Source organism: Galendromus occidentalis, unplaced genomic scaffold (genome assembly GCF_000255335.2).
Source record: "Galendromus occidentalis unplaced genomic scaffold, Mocc_1.1 scf7180000077497, whole genome shotgun sequence".
Classification (NCBI taxonomy): Eukaryota; Metazoa; Arthropoda; class Arachnida; order Mesostigmata; family Phytoseiidae; genus Galendromus; species Galendromus occidentalis.
In genome coordinates, this window is record NW_003805485.1 from 1,995,784 (window position 1) to 2,015,213 (window position 19,430).

General features: G+C 52.1%; 5 protein-coding genes across 5 annotated transcripts; 2 read left to right on the plus strand and 3 right to left on the minus strand.

The window, feature by feature from the left end:
- Positions 1–3,269: 3,269 nt before the first annotated feature.
- Positions 3,270–6,278, minus strand: beta'COP (coatomer subunit beta'). The gene has a single exon (XM_003746485.2). The coding sequence runs from the start codon at positions 6,276–6,278 to the stop codon at positions 3,423–3,425; it is 2,856 nt and encodes a 951-aa protein (XP_003746533.1). The 3' UTR covers positions 3,270–3,422.
- A 411-nt stretch (positions 6,279–6,689) lies between these two features.
- LOC100904052 (cytochrome c oxidase subunit 6A1, mitochondrial) lies at positions 6,690–6,998 on the plus strand. Its single transcript, XM_003746486.3, has one exon. The coding sequence runs from the start codon at positions 6,690–6,692 to the stop codon at positions 6,996–6,998; it is 309 nt and encodes a 102-aa protein (XP_003746534.1).
- A 720-nt stretch (positions 6,999–7,718) lies between these two features.
- mRpL42 (mitochondrial ribosomal protein L42) lies at positions 7,719–8,804 on the minus strand. The gene is made up of 3 exons (XM_003746487.1): positions 8,647–8,804; positions 8,240–8,409; positions 7,719–7,918 (listed from the first exon to the last, which is right to left on the minus strand). Exons 1-3 carry the CDS (start codon positions 8,678–8,680, stop codon positions 7,754–7,756), a joined length of 369 nt encoding a protein of 122 aa, XP_003746535.1. The 5' UTR covers positions 8,681–8,804; the 3' UTR covers positions 7,719–7,753.
- Positions 8,805–9,476: 672 nt separating this feature from the next.
- Positions 9,477–14,736, plus strand: LOC100906316 (lethal (2) 05714). The gene is made up of 10 exons (XM_003746583.2): positions 9,477–9,485; positions 9,623–9,899; positions 11,314–11,519; positions 11,802–12,034; positions 12,159–12,604; positions 12,746–13,033; positions 13,219–13,755; positions 13,912–14,079; positions 14,193–14,389; positions 14,509–14,736. The coding sequence occupies exons 1-10, from the start codon at positions 9,477–9,479 to the stop codon at positions 14,734–14,736; spliced, it is 2,589 nt and encodes an 862-aa protein (XP_003746631.2).
- Positions 14,737–15,412: 676 nt separating this feature from the next.
- Positions 15,413–18,442, minus strand: pix (ATP-binding cassette sub-family E member 1 pix). The gene is made up of 2 exons (XM_003746488.1): positions 18,320–18,442; positions 15,413–17,350 (listed from the first exon to the last, which is right to left on the minus strand). The coding sequence occupies exon 2, from the start codon at positions 17,341–17,343 to the stop codon at positions 15,517–15,519; it is 1,827 nt and encodes a 608-aa protein (XP_003746536.1). The 5' UTR covers positions 17,344–17,350; positions 18,320–18,442; the 3' UTR covers positions 15,413–15,516.
- Between the last annotated feature and the right edge of the window lie 988 nt (positions 18,443–19,430).

The following is a 19,430-nucleotide window of genomic DNA, read 5'->3' on the forward strand; positions in this document are numbered from 1 at the left end:
CTCCACGATGATTCTCACGAGCTCAGGTGATTCGAGATTACCGCGAAGCTCGACTGTCCGGCGCCACCAAATCCGAGCGCAAGTATGTCTGACTGGGTGCGTGCAGCGTTGATTTGTGAGCAGCGTAGATTCAGGCTGCTATCACCGAGCCGCCAATGATTCTGGGGACTCAGGTACCCCCAAAGGAATCGCTCTTGCAAAATCTGGGAAAAATGAGTAGTAAAAAGTAAGATGAGAAGGTGGACTGAGATGGATCGATGACGCCGCGCTCGAACCGTCGTTCAATCAATCATTGTTGTCCCTCCGGACTCCTCCCGCTCACGAGGCCCACGCTGGCATGCCGTGACCTGTAGCCTCGAACACATAGGTGTATGAACTTCCGGATGCTGGAAGACTGAAAATACCCGAAGAATCAGAACATTATAAGGTAAGTTGAAGAATGAGGTAAGCACTCCTGTTCCCCAACTGATTGACGCTTCGCGATAGATTCATCAGGCGGGAATGAATCACGGTTCCCTTTCCCGATCCGAATATCAAGTATTCCGGGAGAATCATTCGAATCCGCGCTGGAGTGTGAAGTTGGGCTCTTGGAACTGCGAGGGAACAATCAAGGATAAAGGTGAGACTGAGCGGCTGGGCGGCAAGCTTGGGCACGACTGCGGAGACCTCTCTTGCGTCGGGCAAGAGGCAGTTCCGTACCGTCAGCCGGGGGTGACTGGGCAGCCGCACCTATCCTCGGAGGCACTTGAGAATGAACTTCTGAAGCTTATCAACATTCAGGAGCTCCCGAGCGGAACTCCGCCCCGGTCTCCTCCTGGGGCAAGTTGAAGGCACAGAGCACCTACCGTGAATATTCAGATTGATGGGCATGTCCGTCAATCATTCCGACCCTCGGGAGCTTGCCCGTCCATTTCTTCCATCTCCCATCAAGTGAATCGAGGTTGGTTGCTTATGCGACTGGTTTCCGTGATGGGTTATGATTCTTCAATCGTCAAGACACACGGAGTCATCTGCTCGTCTCTCGACATAGAACAAATGAACGTTTGCTCGTCCTAAGCTGACTCGATGGACGAAATGTCTCAGCAGTCTCTGCTCAGGGTATAACTTGCTGCCGTCCTCCAAGCGTATCGGATATGATCGTTCCTATGCAGATTGGTTCACTGAGCGCAGAATGATGATCGAGGATATCGGGGATCGGGGAGTCTTCCGGAGCTCTCCAACGGCGTTTATTTACCAAAAAACATGGTGTCTTTTCATAAAGCCAGGTACGGTCTGTTGTGCGTTACTCAGTCTTGATTCCACTCTAGCTCGTTGACATGGATATGTATGTGATGATATGTATCACAAGGTCCATCACGTAGTCTGCGGTGACAGTTCTCGTCGACTTCGTGGTGGCCGGATTTTCGCGTGCATATCTTGTGGTGAAAGCCGTGGATGGCTCCACGCTTGAGTCGGTGCCTCCCTCTACAATCGGACCCTGTCCACCAGTCGGTTCTCATTGCCGGGGTCTGCGGGAACTTCTCGTCGATATCAGCCGTCTTTGTGTGTTTTCCGGGGCTCCGCTCGAGGTTCGGACCCCGGGATCCGAGTTTACAAGCCAGTCGCACCAATCTCCACACCGGCTTGAGATCGACAGACGTTTGGCTGAACTGCATTAAAGTCGCCCTATGGGTCACGAGGGAGCTCTCAGGGAGACGCCCGATGATGTGGAGACTGCCATCAGGGACCTTAACACGGACAATCGAACGCGTACGACGATTTCACTCTTCGCTGTAAAAACTATCAATTTTCCTTGGATGATCTGGCCGTGATGCGGAGCTCGTCACGAGTAGTGTGGATGAGGTCGGATCTACCTCTTGGCATGCTATCATCCAAACTATATGACGTTTGTGATTCGCGAGCAAGACAAGCAGAACGAATAGCTACCGATCATGGCTTGTGCTCGTATTCGTATGGGTAGAAGAAGATATCGATTCGGTCGTCACCCAGCGAGTTGAAATTAGACTTCCGACCCCGCGCGCGGGAGGAATTTCGAATGCCTAATTTTCAGCACAAGTCCGATGGAGTGTTCCCCGAGTATCGTACAGGAGTCGATCGCGAAGCCTGCCAAGACGGAAAAACTAGTGAACATCCACGAAGCCACAGTTCTGCTTCGGGAACTGTCCTCATGAATTCCCTCAGCGATATGAAGGGGCTCATAGCGTCTTCTGGAGTCATTGGGTGCCCTGAATCGTACGGCTGACCTTGCGCTAGAAATCCGGGTTGGCCTATTCGCCGTATTCGGAATAGAAGCATGATCTCCCCAGCGAGATTCTGCACTCATCCGCGCCGAAATCGAGTTTTGTGAAGTTGGTGCCGTTGCGTAGATACGTCCGGGTCAGGAGCGGATCCAGCTTTTTTCTTGGGGGGGGCCAAGTCATATTTTCAGGGGGGAAAGAGCCGGAAATGATGACGCGCCACCTCGCGGCCCATGCTTTTGTATAGGGATCGAAGATTCTTGGGGGGGGCCATGGCCCCCTGGCCCCCCCCCTGGATCCGCCACTGGTCCGGGTGGGGAAGGGAGCGTTCCCAATCTACTCCGATTGCTTGCTGGTGAATTCCGCTTGACAGGTATGCAGAAGTTCTCCATCGGGAAACGAGAGTTGTCGCATCTGAGGCTATCGAGATTGTTTTGAATGACCGAAAATCGAGTCCGGCATTTTAATGGATCTTATCAGCTTTCGGCGGGAGATCAATATCTGGACTATCGAGAGAAGTATCCACCGAACTGAACCGACAGAGTCCATCAAGGGGACGGAGTCAGCGGATGGACCTCGCTTCGGGACGTACATCCTGAAGCTTCGGTGGCCTTCGGGATCCGGACATCCAATAACTGATTTGAGGCTCAGCTCCATCAAGCGAGAAAGTTCCGAAAAACTATCGGGTCGTTCGTCGTTCGGACATTCGAAGAGAAATCTCGATTAAGGGGAAGGTCGCGGGAAAAATGCGACAAAAGACGACTCGCAAATCTCACGCAGCTAACACTCGGGTGACCTCGCGCTCCTTCCGGGAGGGGACCGAGCTGATAGCGGATGGAGATCATAGAAAATCATCGAAGAGCCACAGCGAAGCGCCAGCATCCCACGACGGGGTTACCGGACGAAAAGTGGCGGTGAACTATCCAAGATTCTCCCTCCCCAACCCCACCATTGTCACAGAGGCATAATTACAGGATGATATTAGGGAGGAGCAAAGTCTCGTCGACATTCGCTTTTATTAAAAATCTGACTCTTTCATTCTCGGAACATAATAGCAAAGTCGATTTCTATACTCATCCATGTTTCCCTTGTATATCGCGAAAGTCAGAGAAAAAAAACGGTAAGCTCTCTGAAATCCGCACTGAACATTCACGCGAAAGGTCAAATCAAATTAGCCTCCCCCAATCAGAGATCTTCGTTCTCGTCAAGGTCGAAATCATCTTCCGCATCCCCGAATTCCAATTTTTCCATTTCTTCTTGAATCTCGGCTTCCAGAAGATCCATTTCGTCCACGGGGTGCGGTCTAGGCGCCTCCGTTGGGGTCTGCTGTGCGATGGGCGGTGGCGTTTCCGTCCGGACAAGGCTGTGCTTCCGCTCTTCAGCCAGGGGCAGGACATCAGTCTCTCCGCCCACTCCATCTAGATGTGGCGAAGGAACGCGGTCGACGTGATTTCTCTCGACTTGTTTCTCTATTTTCGGAGGTGCAACGAAGTCCGGGATGTCGAAGTGGAGCCCCGACTCTTCGGCTTCTTCGATCAGTCGCCGTTCGTGGTTCGGTTTCATTTGCGGATAGATCGCCGCAGGAGCGTTCCGACGTTTGCTGATCTCCTGCTTGAGGAACTGTTCGGCTTTGAGACTGTCTTGGAAGTCGGGGAAAAGGTTGTCGTAACTAACGGGATCCGCGATGGCCTGTGCTGCCTTGGCGTTCGTCGCGGCCAGGGTCTCCTTCCAGGTGGCCACGATCCTAGAAACTTGTGAGGGGCAATAACATTTAGCGAAGAAGGCCGCTTCGGGCAAGCGGCCCGTCTCCTCCAGGATACCGAGAGCGGCCTCGATGTCACCCAGCAGGAAATGCGACAAGAAAGCGATGTTGTGTTTACCCGCCGGGGAGGCGTTTTTCGCCAACTCCTCAACGGTGGAGGCGTCACCCGCCGCCGTCGCAAGGAGGAGCATGCCGGCGAAGTCCTGAGCGTTCCGTAGACATTGCAGCGCTAATCCGAATTTGCTCTGTGCCAAAGCGAGATCCGCCAGCTGTTTCCACTTGAGTTCACTAGACGCTTCCTGGGCGAGCTGAAGTGCGATCTGCAGTTCGCCGAGCTGCAAGGCGAGGTCGAACCGATGCTCGGGATCGACCGAGACTGCGAGGGCTTGTTTCTTGAAGCCCTGCTTCTCAAGGAAGTGCGCGACCCGCGTACGTTGTTCTTTCGGAATCGTCGGAAGTACCCTGTCCGCGGTATCGAAGTCCCTGCGCATGACGGCCGTCTGATACTCCATGACCGACAGGAGCAGTGAATACGATACGACGTTGAGTTCCTTGTCCCCAAGGTACAATCGGCTTTCCTTCGGTAGATATCCGAGCACGTACATTGTTCGGTCGAGATGCGCGATCGTGACGATTTCGCCTCCGACATAGTAATTCAACCTGTTGACGCTGTTTGTGTAGATAAAGCAGTCTCCAACCCAGATACCGGTCTTGACGCACTCGCTGACTTCGCCGAGAACGTCGAACGCGTCCTCGATCCCGTCTTCTCCCACGCTGTCCGCTGTGGCTTGAGCTACGGCCTCGGCATTATACTTCAAAATGAAGAACGACTCGTCGGAACAGATTGCGACCATGTTGCTGCTCTCGCTCCAGTTCACGAGCTTCGGTTGAATGTCGATCCGTCTGATCAGGTCGAGATTCTCCCAATCGAACAGAGCAAGACCCGAAGGGGATTTGACACCGAGCATGACGCCCCCGAAGATACCGTCGGCGCCGAATTCGGGTTTGAAAGTTTTCTTCTCTTTGAAGTTCTTGAAGATCTTCACGCTCGACGAATTTTCCCGCACGGCGTACTCACTCGAGTCCTGTGCCCAGACGAACTCCTGAGCCGAGCCGAAAGATTTGTTCCTGAGAGCCATGGACGTGTAGATGATGTACTCCCCATCGCCGCACACCACGACAAAACGTCCGTTGGGGTTGTGGGAGATCGCTTGGGGATAGATCTCACAGCTGCCCATATCTTTGATCTGGAGCGGAAGTTTTTCGCCATCTTTGACTTCTGCATCGCTGATTGCCTTGAGGTTGGCTTGTTGGATCTCGGAATGCTTCGCCCAGATAATCTTGCCGGAGGCATCCATCGATATCGCGGGTTCTTCTCGTCCGACTTTCACTAAAATCGATCCTTCGTCGTAGCCCACGGCGACGTTGTTTGAGCCGGGAAGAGCCTGGATCGTCCAAACCCTCTCGAGGCCATAGTTCAAAGTGTTTTCGAGCCGGTACGTGTTGGCGTGCCAAATTTTCACCGTGCCGTCCTCCGAGCCCGAGAGGATGACGGGCAGCTCCGGGTGGAAACACACTGCGCTGATGTTCTGCGCGTGACCGTCTAGGGTTTGAACACAGGCTTTGTTTTGATAATCCCAGATCTTTACGAGACGGTCGTCGCCTCCGGAGATTATGTAGGGTTTGTCTCCGCCGTGGTAATAGTCCACGCAGTTCACTCCTTTCTCGTGACCGTCCAATGTGAAATTCGGAGCGCTGGAACCCAGCTGCCAAACCTTGACGGTATAATCGAGCGATGCCGAAGCAAACGTGTTGTTGTCTTTGGGGTTGAAAACCACTTGCATGACGTAATGCGTGTGACTCTCGAACACTTGTTGGCAAGCCCAGGCTTTGTCCCAGTTCCAGAGTTTGATGAGCATATCGTCTGACGCTGTCAGCACGAAGGGCTGAGTCGGGTGTACGGCAATTGATCGGATATAATCACTATGAGCTTCGAACTGATGTACTCGCTCAAGAGTATTGTAGTTGTATACCCGGATCAAAAAGTCATCGGAGCCGGCAAGGACCCAGTTTTTACGCGGGACGAATTTCGCAGCCCGCACCGGCTGTCCGCATGTTTCGAAGCTTTTGAACATGGTCTGGGTTTCATAGTTCCATACGTGAATGATTCCATTGTACAGCGAGCAGAGCATCCAAGGCTCCACCGGGTGGAGATCGACGCACTTCACTCGATCCGAACGAGCAAGCAGCTTCCGTTTTACGTCCAATTTTAGCGGCATCCTGACTGGAGAATCGCCGAAACCGATTCTTCTATCTCACTATCCGGCACACGTCAGTCAAGACGGCTCGGCCGCAACCACGTAGACATAAACAGCCGCATCCACAGATCGGCGCTCCGCAGAAAAACTCAGACTGGACCGAATTTTTTAATTCACGAATTTCGGCAGGGAACTTGGACCGCTCTCGATTCTCACGGCGTGAATGGTCTTATCGCAGAGTTCGATCGATGGACCCGGAGCGAGGGTCAAGACTCGGAAAACTCTGAAAGCCCCAATGGGAGAACGATTCGTAGAACATTTCGCTCCCTCCGAGTATTAGCAGAGCAGACGACTTTGTTTATTTTCAGCTGCTGCTATTGCGACGACCAGCCAGAACGTTTGGAAGGTCGAAGATCGCCACAAGACGGAGAGATGGCTAGTATTTTGGGCAGAGTTGCTCGGAGATTCGCGTCAACCGCTGTCAAGGATCATCAGGATCATGAAGCGGCTGCTCTCCTTTGGAAGAGACTCTCCCTTTTCGTTGCCCTGCCCGCGGTAGTCATCGTCGGCATCAACACTTACCTTCACGAACTTGAACATCATAAACACGAGCAGCGACCTGAGTTCATCCCCTGTGAACACCTCGGCATCATCAACAAGCCATTCCCATGGGGAGACGGGAAGCATGGCTTGCTTTTCAACAAGAAAGTCAACTTCACTCGCGACGGCTACGAAGATTAAGTGAGAGGATGTGGGTGTCCGCAAAAATTCTGTACGTAATCTGAATTAGAGGACCTTAGCCGTCTATGATAGGTGTAATAAAGAGCCAAGGTGATATCCGTGGATCAGTATGTGCTTCTCTTCGCCGTAGGTACGTACGAGCACGAGCACCCGTCTAAGGCATCAGGCGAAAAATTTGAATAGAACGGTCGGGTGTACGAGACTCATTCGCCGTGATGATCGCGACTTCTCGCAAAAGTTATCCGGGCGATTGATACCGAATTTCACTCCAGGGATTCCGTGACTTCTTTCGGAATTCAAGGTCCGGTTCCGACACAATGAGTAGAAGTATTCCGGATGGGTTTATTCGCGACTCCAGCGGATGAGCAGAGATGGCCTCTTCCTTTACCTGCAATAAACGCTATGGACACATCTCGGGGGAACTAGATCTCGTCGACCGTGAGGTCCTGGTGTGCGGAGCTCGCGAAGCCTGAACATGATGCTTGAATATCTGTATGAAGAGTATAAGGATATATGTGTAGAGGAGACTCGAATGGGCTTCGATCAGGCTCAAGGCTTCCGGCTCGGCAGGTGCATGCCGAGAATGGTTTCCTGGAAGACTTGGAGTAGCAATCGCCGTCGGAGGCATTCCCCCCCCTGTCGTTTCCCAATCGGAGCTAAATCTTGTCGGAGGGCAGCAAGAGTCCCCCGTCCTGAGTTGTGGCCAAGAGAGAGATCGTCCTTCTCCGAAACACACTAAATACTTTATTAGTTCTCTACAATCCGTCCCGATCGTGAGCTCTCCGCTTTAGTCGTCTGTCCTTCGGTTGAGTAAACCATCGATGTTTATTGGTGTAGGTCAAGCGTTTCAGGTACTCGACTTCGTTTCTTATATTATTGAAGACGAGCTTGCCCTTCGGCAAATTCAGAGGCGTAGAGTCCTGAGGAAGAGAAAAGACCTTAGCTCGGGTTGAGGAGACGAATCGGGGAGGAACTCTAATACTACGTAGTCCCGTTTTGAGAGGAACGCTGAGACCGTCGATGCTACAACTCAGTGTGGACATGAAAAATCTGACCCATGATGATATGTGATCCCAACTCTCGCAAGAGAAGCATTAGCTCCAATCTCGCAGGAATCAAAAGAACAATCCGGGTCAGGCGGCTTTTCCTGACGGCTCTTCGAATTTCCCTCGAAGGGACCTCGTCTCATCTTGGAGATTCATTTCAATGCTGGTATGTTTTTGTGAGGTGCCTTCACTCACATTCATTGCAGCCGCAGTGATCTCGCGGCGAGTCGCACTGATCGGCTTCGTGTGCTCGTATGGGATGTCTCGTTCTGGATGCCATGCGACATACATGCGGTCGTTTTCCGCCGGAACGACACAATCATGATCCAAGGTAGATTTATTCTGCCTCTGGAGCAGTTGACACACTGAGGAAGAAATACGAGGTCAGTATCCCGAGGTGGTATGATTCCGATCTGAGGCGTGCTCGAAAGAGACAACGAGACCACAGAACATTCGCATGGGGAGTTCCCGGGCCCGCGGGATGATCATTCGGTCGCTGTCGTGGTTCGCCGGACATAAGATACACCGCATACAAGCACGGGTGATCCGCGGAGGCCGGAGGCGACGGCCTGCGAATCGTTCATCTATCAGGATCTACTCACCAGGTCTTCTCAAAAGCGACCACGTTCGCAACATCGCCGGACTATCGAGGACCTTCCGCGATTTTGCTCAATGCAGGTTTCCAACTATGCGCGAATTTCGTCCCAGGTTTCTATTTATTTTTCCTCGCTCGAACGGCTGCGGACTGCGGAGTGATATCCTCAGCGCTCCGACTGTCGTCTGCTCAACTCTGACGTATGGGAGAGCGCTATTTTTTGAAATGCGGTCGTGTATTTCCTCATTCTCAGTCGAAAGCCGATCGGCAAGATTCCTAAGGAGCACAAGGCCCATCCCCTGGAGCCCAAGTACGAGGAAACCTCGCTCTCGATTCCGCATGCCTACCTGGAGCGTCTTCCTACTTTGATGTGATCCTGAAAAAGCTTGGATCGATCGAAGCGATAACTGAGACCGTCCTCATAGTTAAATTTACCTTATCGTATTCGAGGGCAGTCCCCGATCGGAATATACGCAGAGGCGACAAACTCTTTTTCAGGTTCATGACGGAGATTCCATTGACGTCTCCGACCGGAGGCCTCAAAGAAATCATGGATGACGACATCAGGCTCCCCCCCCTCCGACTGCCAAGATAGATGAGGCCCTGCTTCTCTTGGCCATATCTACGGTCGGGCTAAGGCAAATCCGCGCTATGTCATGAATGTCCTTCGGGAAACGCCAGGATGTGCGGATGACTCCACACGAGCACCTTCTCAACGCAGCGTAGTTGGGCGAACCGACGCCAACGAGACAGCCGGCGAATGTGAATGGCATGACGGGAAAGAAATGCCGGGAGTGAATTTTCCCGGTCACAGGGTTGAGATTCGAGATATCCGAGATGATCGGGGTAGAATGCTGTCCGGGCCGACCTTAAGAAGCTCTCCGGGCAACCTGTGAGTGCTCCTATCGATCTTGTTGTTTATGCCGCAACCGCCGCACCGATCTCCCATGTTTGAATTGAAGGACTGACTATTTCGTCGAAAGAACTGGTCTCGGATTCGACGACTGAGTGGAGTGATCATGACGGAAACGAAAGAAACGTTTGAAGCCCTAGACGCTCTTAATGTACAAGAAGTAGAAATGCGTGGAGCACCAGAAGAAGCAGCGACTTCAGCCCCGCAGATGGTTGTCGTACACAACAACATCAGCTTAGATGCAGGGAGTCTTGCAAAACAGAGCAACAACATAACTCCTCAACAGCGTACGACGAAGTACCGTCAGCGGTACCGTCGCGAGTGGGAGGACATTCCTCATTTCAAAGGTAAGCCCTTGATTTCCCGCCGCTGGACTGTCATCCTGTCCGCTGTCTTAGCGCCCGCTATAGCGGCGGGTTGGATTCTCGATATGAGTAGCTGCTGTGTTGACTGACTACCGCCGTCCCATTCCGGAGATCGACACCCAGGTCCCAGGTCCAATATATGTCTCTGCGGGTTCAGGTCTGATTGACCGTCAACGATCGGAGACCGTGGCAGTCGCCTGCAATTCGTTCCTGAAGAGAATTCGCTGCGACGCGCATACCGTCTGAGGTGCTCACAGCACTGTCCGAGAGGCCCGAGGCCCATCCAAGGCGCCGCTCGAATGCGGAGCGAAGGAGCCTTTCCTTGCCCGCAGCGTATTCGAAAGCGATATCTCTGTTTCGGATCGAGGAAAATTCCGATGCGTAATCGAAGTCCTGGGAGTTCATTCCCCGCGGGGGGCTTCATGGGATGCATAGCGCGAATGGGCATGAATTTCGGAAGACACCGTATTCCGTCTAACTGAAGAGCATCCCACATGGCAGATTCGGGATACTCTATAAGCTAAATGCCTGGCGAGTCCAGAGCTAGCTGGCTCATTCCAAATTAATCCTGGAGCTCTCTCTTGCGCCTTCGGAATTGAATCCGCTTGGAGTCGCTTCCTCATGAGATGAATATTCTTGATTATCCTGGCATCGATATTTGGGGTGCCCTTCCATCGGGGTATAAGGGAAAAAACGGTCATCAACTTCATAAACAGTATTTTAGCAGCTGGGGGAAATTCCGCGGAGATTGACGACACCTGTCTCCTCTCAAGGCGACCACGGAAGAGTATCTGGCGCAAATCCCACAGAATAATTTGGGAAATCAGATCAACCGGATAATAAGTTTGCTCCATGTGTGTTGACTCCCTCGAGAGAAATCGATGCGAAAATTGAGACTGAGATCCAAGATTGTCTCTGGTGTATTCAGCTCCACGAAACTCCTCGCTCCATTCTCGGTAGAAGAGCGGGGAGCCCCTACGCTGGCCTACAATGCTCAAGTCTCACCTGATGTCTTAGCACGGGCGTCATCCTTCATTCAGGACCATGCGACGCATGGCGGGGAACTTCTGAGCAGCCGACTGGAATTGACTCTGCGCCGGAAATCGGCGGTACATGAAGACGACTTCTCCGCCCCGGATGATTTCCCGGGGAGGCCCGACTGAGCCCTGAGTTGCATTACCGACTCGTCATAGGGAATATATTTTTCGGCCTCTAGACGTCGGAATTCGGATTTTGGATCATACGGGCCTCGAGTCGCTCAGAAGGAAGAGCTCGATAACCCATGTCGATGGCGAGGGAGATGAAGAGACATCCGGAACGATGGGAGCTGTAGGACGAAGTAGACCCCTACTCTAGCCGTTTCCAGCTTTGAACAGGATATTTCGACTTGTTCCAGGATGGCTCAGCTGTGTGCCGGAGAATCCATGCCTCGCTCTCTGCAAGCACTGCAAGATAACTTTCACAGCGAAAATCTCCGACATAAAATCTCATTGCAACTCAAATCGCCACAAGGTCGCCTCGGCCGGAGCATCGACGAACTTCAAATACAACAAACGAGTCGTGGGCTCGACGGTGAAAACCACGGGTGTCCCATCGCTGGACGTGAGTATTCCGTGGGGTAGATTAGGTGGCTTGGTAGTCGGAATAATTCAACTACCATCTGAAGTTCTCGATGGCTTTCTCAAGATCTTGTGCTATGGCGAAGGACCGTGAGTGGTTTCAATTTGTAATTGAAGTCGTTCTTGAAGAGCATGGACTTCTCTGTGAATCGACGAATTCGGGTCCGCTCGAGAGAGAGAACCAGCGGCATATGGAAGTGTCGAATTGCTTCCAAAACCCCACGGGTGATGGACTGGACCACGAAATGAGTATTTCCGTTTTCAGGCCACAAATGTCGTCTCCATGTACAAAGAACTCGCGCGAGTTCCCCAACCCATTGACGCCTATGCCTGCTATCAGAACGATGCCCGAACCCTTCACCTGACGACGACGTGGCAGACCACCGACACGGAACTCGAAGAGAAAGTAACCTTCATGCGACACCACACTTCAGCTCTCGATGTTCAAGGGCCTCTCGCGTTCCAGCAAGTCGGCCATGCTCAAGATATCGGGAATGAGTGAGTGTTTCCTCCCATACTTCCCCGATTCTCACCGATACAAAGCATATTGTTCCCTTCTCCTAGCGAATTAATGAGGATAGAATGTTCCCCTCATTTTAAATCGAATATCGTTGTCGAGCAGATCAGTGATCACGATATCGACGAGTGGCACGTTCCGGGCTGTCCTGAAGGACCTCGTACGCAACGGCGTCACGAAGCAGTACATTGAAATTTGGGATTCCACGACGAAACTGGACTGTCTAGATCTGGACAACGCCGGAATGCATGGCCAGGTCTACCGGAAAGGCACCTTCTTCGCGTTCCAATGGGGAAACGTCGAGAATAAGCTACTGTACATTGCGGAGAAAAAAGCTGCGAAGAAAGAGTCCTACTTCACTCGAAAGTTCGCGCTCGACACCGAGCGAGGAACCGAGTATCAATTCGAAGAGAACTTCGGAGAGCAACTCGAGGGAGCCTCGTCACCAATCATCTGTATTTTGAATATAAACAACATGACAATCACGACCATCCAAGATTTTCCGGAGGGCTGCACGCCAGCTCAGGCCATATGGGCTCCAGACGATTCAGGTATTTCTCGTTCCCGCCCTCCGATCTCATGGAGGAAGGGAACAATAGGAAGGGATGGGAAGCTCAGGTAATCCAAAATCGTAATTCCGGGCTCGGACGGATCGGTGCATGGAGCATAAAGAGTCCTCTCAATCTTTCAAGGTATCGTGTTTGTGGGGTACCAGAACTACGCCTATAAGTTGGGGCTGACCCATCATTCGAATCGACATTCGAAACTCTACCTGTACGACATGGAAAGTCACGCTTTTTGCACCATCGGTGAGACCGATAAGGCAATCTACTCGCCGCGCTTCAGTCCAGACGGTTCCACGCTCGTGTATCTCCAAAACGAAATCGGTGGTCCTCACAGCCAAAGTTGCCAACTCATGAAATGCAGTTGGGACAAGAAGGACATTCTGCTCATCGTGGACACCATACACAGTCCTCAAAGTAAGCCGATGATCAGGCCGTGGAATTTTCCCGATTTTTCCATAGACATGAGCAAAATCAGCCGGGACTCCTGCTTGAACCCGTATACGTAGTATGTGCTCCCTCTCCTCTTCGCCCCTGCGACAGTTCCTTCCCCGACCTGTGAGCTACTTCGGGGTCATGTTGCTAACGATTTTCTCTTTCAGCAAACGACTTCCCGGGACTCTACATCGATGAGCTCCCGAAGCACTGTTGGTCTAACGATAACACCACCGTAGTTGTGTCATCTGTGTGGCACTCGAAAGTCGAACTCCTGGCTGTAAACACGGTCAGTGGCGATCTGATCAAGCTCAGTCGAGACGAAACCGTCGGGAGATGGCAGGTTTTGTTCGTCAGAGACAGCATCGTGATCGCGGCTCTCTCATCTCTCAACGCTACACCTCAAGTAGTTGTCGGTGTACTCACCGCTGAAGGCTCGGTCAACTACTGGACTCCGATCGACTCCGAGGACGCGAAAGTCACCGGAATCTGTTGGTATATCCTGCAGTTTGCACCCCCTGACGAGAGTCACCAAGTTTTCGAAGCCACGCTGATCACGCCGAAGAGCGAGAAGGACTTGCCGCTCATCGTGTGGCCGCATGGTGGACCCCATTGCAGTTTCCATGCGGGCTATCAAGTTTGGCCGATTCTCTTTGTGAAATGCGGATTCGCAGTTCTGCTCGTGAACTACCGGGGCTCAATAGGTGAGGAATCGATTCGATGAGACATAACGGATTCCGGACGTGTCGTGCGTCACGTCCATGCGTGAGCTACTCCAGAGATCCGCTGGAGGGGTACTCTTTGAGCGCCCCCGCATGAATTGAAATTTAAATTATGATCCATCGTCTGGCCCCTTGCAGGCTTCGGAGAAGAAAATCTTCGCTCTCTGGCGGGTAAAATAGGACAACAGGACGTCTTCGATGTCCAATGCGCGGCCGAAGTCACTGCTCAGAGAGAAGAAATCGATCCGACGAAGATCGTCATCTTCGGGGGAAGTCACGGCGGTTTCCTAGCCGCTCACGCCATCGGTGAGCTCAAATTTCTTCTCAATCGATAAGGAAAACAACTTGTCTTGAATGACGATTTCATTCCGAGTCTGATTGATTTCACTAATAATTTGGTGCTTGTTTCTCCCTCGAAGGCCAATATCCGGAGTTTTACAAGGCCGCCGCGATGCGGAACCCGGTCATAGATCTGGCGATGTGTAACCCATCCGATGTTCCCGATTGGTTCTGGTACGAATCTGGCTTATCCGGAGACTTCGTCTTCGACAACGTCCCAGACGGAGACGACTTGAAAACAATGTGGATGAAGAGTCCCGCTAGACACATGAACAAGGTTTGTTTCGAATGTCTTTCGTTCATCATTTCCGTACTGTTCGTGAGCAGCGATCGCCGCATCGACTCAAGTCGAGACCTCCGGGAGGGGAAATGCTTTCATGAGCTTCGGTATTCCAGATAATCGCACCCACCCTCGTCCTCCTCGGAAAAGCCGATCGTCGCGTCGACATGTGTCACGGCTTGAAGTTATTCAAGCATCTCAAGAGTCGCGGAATAACGACGAGGTGCAACGTCTACGATGATAATCACGACCTCGCCAAACCAGCCCACGACGCCGACTGTTTCGTCAACACTGTGCTTTGGTTCAAGAAGCATATTTCGTCGGCATCAACGTCTTCAACATGAGACTGTACCTCGAATGATTCATTAAAGTCCATCCATTAATAGACAAGAAAAGTAAACATGTAAGATACAAGTAAAGTGGAAATCGGATGTTGTCTTGAATGGATTATGATCTCAGTCAATCTAATGTATGAGGAGTCGTAGCTCATGGTTCCGCATCTCCTCTGACATCAGGTCCCTCCATATGGGCTCGTATCAGCCCTCATAACTCGACGGTATTCCCCCTGAGCGTCTTGAGAGCGAAAATTCGGATTCAGAGTCTCGCATCCCACGAGGCCACTGAGCAATCGGAGACGATGAGCTGAGGGGAGCAGCCTTCGGAATCACGATATCAACTCATGTCCGGGATAAATGCGGGGAGGGGCTCCGGAATCCGTTCTCTCCCCCATCGTGCTCGTCACTGAGAGTCTGATCGTGCGATCCGGCGGGAGAGGTGCCTGGGCTTCGGAGCTGATTTTTCGTTAAGTCAGTCCCTTTGTTCGCATCGACGAGTCGAAGACGAGGTAGCTGGAGGCATATTGACAGGAGGGCATGTCAAAGCGTAATGCAGGGTGACAGAGCGCACCGTTCCCATTTGGCAGGGGATCACCATCCATCGGGGAAAGGGATGCGCGAGACCTATCAGACCTCTGTCTGTCTATCGAAGTCTGACGATGGAATAAATCCGACTTTTTCAGAGAATTAAAGTAAATTTATTACACAACTCCTGTGAGGCTGATCCGGTGTCCCGGTCCTCCCAGCTGAGCTCTCGTCACGACAAACGTTTTTTCTCACATTCAATATCTAATCTTCAAGGAAGAAATACGTTCCGTTGCGTTTCTGTTCGCTATCTTTGACCGAGTTGAGCTTGTTTATTCTCGGCCGGAAGTTGTTCGGATCTCGACGGAAGGTAATATTCAGCAGCTCGAGGAACCTGTTCATTCCTACCAATAACGATTGTGGAGCGTTTGCGACCGTGTCGACGGAGGGAACTCCTTCGAACACGATGACGCGATCGGCGAGATAAGTGGCCATGATGAAATCGTGCTCCACCACGAATCCAGTCTTCTTTGCGTGAAGAATGAAGCGCTTGATGACTTTAGCAGCGGCCAAACGCTGTTCTGAGTCCAGGTAGGCCGAGGGCTCGTCGATGAGGTAGACGTCTGCTGGCTTGCCGAGCGCCAAGGCCAACGCAACTCGCTGCAACTCTCCTCCTGACAGGTTCTGAACTTCCTGGTCGATGATGCTATCGATCAGCAGAGGTTTCATGACATCGGCAACGAACTGTGGATGCTGGTACGCGTCACGGATCTTCTCGTGCAGCAAGAAACGGACGGTGCCTTGAGTTTTTGGAGAAATCTTCTGAGGCTTATACGAAATGTTCAGAGCCGGTACAGTCTCGCCTCCGTCGGGCGCGAGTTTCCCGGCCAACATTCGGATGAGAGTCGTTTTCCCTGTGCCGTTCTCACCGAGCATGACGATAATCTCGGAGTCGGTGAAAGATCCGCCTTTGACCTGCAGTTTGAAGTCGCCCATTATCTTGACCATCGTCGGATACTCGTAACGGCAGATCCTCTTGACGTCTTCGTCACCGGTATTGTCGGACACTTTGAAAACTAACGAAGACTCCCGGAATCGAAGATTCTCCGTGGGAACGAAACCGTCGAGGAAGATGTTGATACCCTCACGGACCGAGAACGGCATGGTGACAACTCCGTAACAGCCCGGAGTACCGTAGAGGCAGCAGATGAAATCGGACAGATAATCTAGGACCGATAAGTCGTGTTCGACAACGATCACGTACTTCGTTGCTTCGATCTGTCCCCGGATCGCCAAGGCAGCTTTGAGACGCTGTTTGACATCGAGGTAGGACGACGGCTCGTCGAACATGAAAATGTCTCCGCGCTGGATGCACACCATGGCCGTCGCGAATCTCTGGAGTTCGCCTCCGGACAGATCTCCAATCTGTCGGTCCATGACGCTGTTGAGCTCCAGTATGTCTGCCAAGTGCGTCTTTTTACCCATTTCGTCTTTCTTATCGAGTAATTGTCTGACGGTGCCCTTGACTGCTTTGGGTATCTGGTCGACGTACTGTGGCTTGATGACGGCTCTCAGATCGTCTTCGAGGATCCTTGTGAAGTAATTCTGCAGTTCGGACCCTCTGAAGTAGGCCAAGATCTCCGTCCAGTCGGGGGGATCGTTGTAACGACCGAGGTTCGGCTTGAGTTTACCTGCCAGGATCTTCAATGCTGTAGATTTACCGATACCATTAGTTCCGACAAGACCGAGAACTTCACCGGGTCTCGGCGTCGGCAATCTGTGGAGCTTGAAAGAGTTTGCGCTGTATCGATGAGTTGTGTCTTTCTCCAGGTTCGACGGTAGATTGATTATCATAATTGCCTCGAAAGGACATTTCTTGATGCAGATACCGCAACCGATGCAGAGGTTCTCGGAAATCTCGGCGATTTTGTCGTTGGGAGTCACTTCGATACATAGCTTCCCCATCCTGACGACCGGACAGGACTTCTTGCATTCTTGGCGACATCTCTTCGGCTTGCATTTGTCCGTCGATACAATGGCTATACGCGTCAGCTTGTCCTGAAGATCTTCTTTCTTCAAATTCCTCGCCATTTTCTCGCTGGAACCGGAATAAGTTTTTAGATTCGAAAGCTGAGCTCACGGAGATTCAGGTTCTCCTTCATGAAGTCTATTCGGAGACGTTTCCCGTTCCTTCCGCGATAGCCGCGGAGAACTACGCGGCATGGAATGCAACCTGAACCAGAAGCTTCAGACAGCTGCCGACCGCACTGCTCGCCATATGCTTCTCTGCGGTGCGAAAATTCCCCTCCGGGACTTTCGGTCCCGGGGCGAGCAACCCGACGAATCTTCAAGAGGCTGATGGACATTTTTTTCCAGAGACTTTGGAGCTTCGTTTATCAAGGATTGGACCTTTGGAGTTCGCCGGAGACGATGAGCTTCCGAACTTGTTCCGTACGATTCCAAGAGTTATAAATTTCGATGGCGATTCCTCATTTCCCGAACCTTGGGGAAACCGGGAAGACAGCATCATGAATAAGGGTGGTGTCTGTCCCGCCCGGTAGCTCCCCGCATAGTCCGGCTGGAAGCATTCCCCGGATCACAACAAAGGATGTCGAAACCCGATCGCTTTGAGACAGATGTGTTTCCCGCTTGGCGGATACCAGCATACACTCGTTCCCGGTGAGAACGAACAGGGCTCTCCATCGACAGAATGATCGAGACCTGAGACCGGCGAATCGTAAGGGGACTGAATCTCGCAGGTAGGAGCTGAACGTTCATCGAACTGGACCGCGACGGCCTGCTATCATTCCTGCCGAGCCGGAACTTCTATTCCGTTATGTCGGGCAAGTGCCTTTCCTCTGACACCCGGAAATCTGAGTGACATCCGAGAGAGGGTCATTCCGAGCCTCCAAAGAGTGCTCCTGCCGAGTAGGTCGCCCATCGAAGGAGAACCAACAATATGGTCAGGAAGATCATCTGTGTTGTTCCGCTCAAAACTCGAGAAATTCGAACGTGTAGAAATACCCCAACCGATCGCCCAATGCGGACGGAATCTCGCCGAACTTACCTCTATGACCGTGCCGGCCGAACACAAGTCGCTGTCTCTAGCCGAAACAACGTCACAAGGATTGCAAATCGAAGGAACAGCGAAAAATCCACGTGGGTCCGCCGGAAAGAACAGCCCGACTGCAATCCGAAACGGATACCGCTAGGGCGGAGTGATCCGCCCCTCTCCCACGGTCAACTAGATCGCCATCAGTCGACTCGCGCAAAACGTTTCCGAGCGTCGAGTCGAGTGATGCTAGAATTCAATAATTTTCTGAAACTGAGAAACGTTCCAAGAGGTTTTCGGATTCATTTTCCGGCATCGGTAGCGGACCGGCCACCGAGTGCAGCTCTCCACTATTTACAAACAGAGGGCAGGCGGCACACTCACTCACTCACCTGTTGGATCATCAGATTGCGGAATCCCGAATCCCGAGCCGGTTTAAAGAGCGGAAACATCTTTCGAAGTCTTGGAGCTCTTGTGATGCCACGATGAACCCGACGCACATCCGTTGCCGTTTCGTATTGGACTTTCACTTCAAGCCGTGCAAAAGCCTCAAAGCCATCGCTTCTCCGAGAGGCGGAGTGCTTCATTCTGCAGATCAGGGAAGTTTCGGCGCTGCTTGGCCACCTGGAGCTCCTTCAAAGGCCGTGGTCTTCCAAGTGATTAGCCGTGGAGCTCTCGAAACTGGTGAATTTATTGAGTTCACTGTATCCCGCCATTTCTTAGAAGAGTTCCGGATAGAACAGAAGAGGGACTATGTGTTCCAACAAATTCAACAATGTCCTACCCTGAAGCGTGTAGTGCTCGAAGGCGAAGCCGATGCAGTCCAGGAAGCAGGAAATCCGACATGGCTCAGTACTCATTGTGAATCACTTGTTCATATAGGAAGCACCCTCGGGAAACTCACGGTCACGCACGTTTTCCCGTACGCGTTCGGCTTGATAAGTCTCTCCACGGAGTTGATCTCCGTAGAGAGACGAACTCCTGAAACCATAAGTGACGAGGCCTACGCAAGTGGAACTGAAGGAACTGCCCTCACCCTGAGGGCAATAGTCAACACTCATGACTACAAGCGGATTGGTGAAAGTGTTTCCCGATGTCTGGCCGAAAACGCGTGCGATCCGAAGTT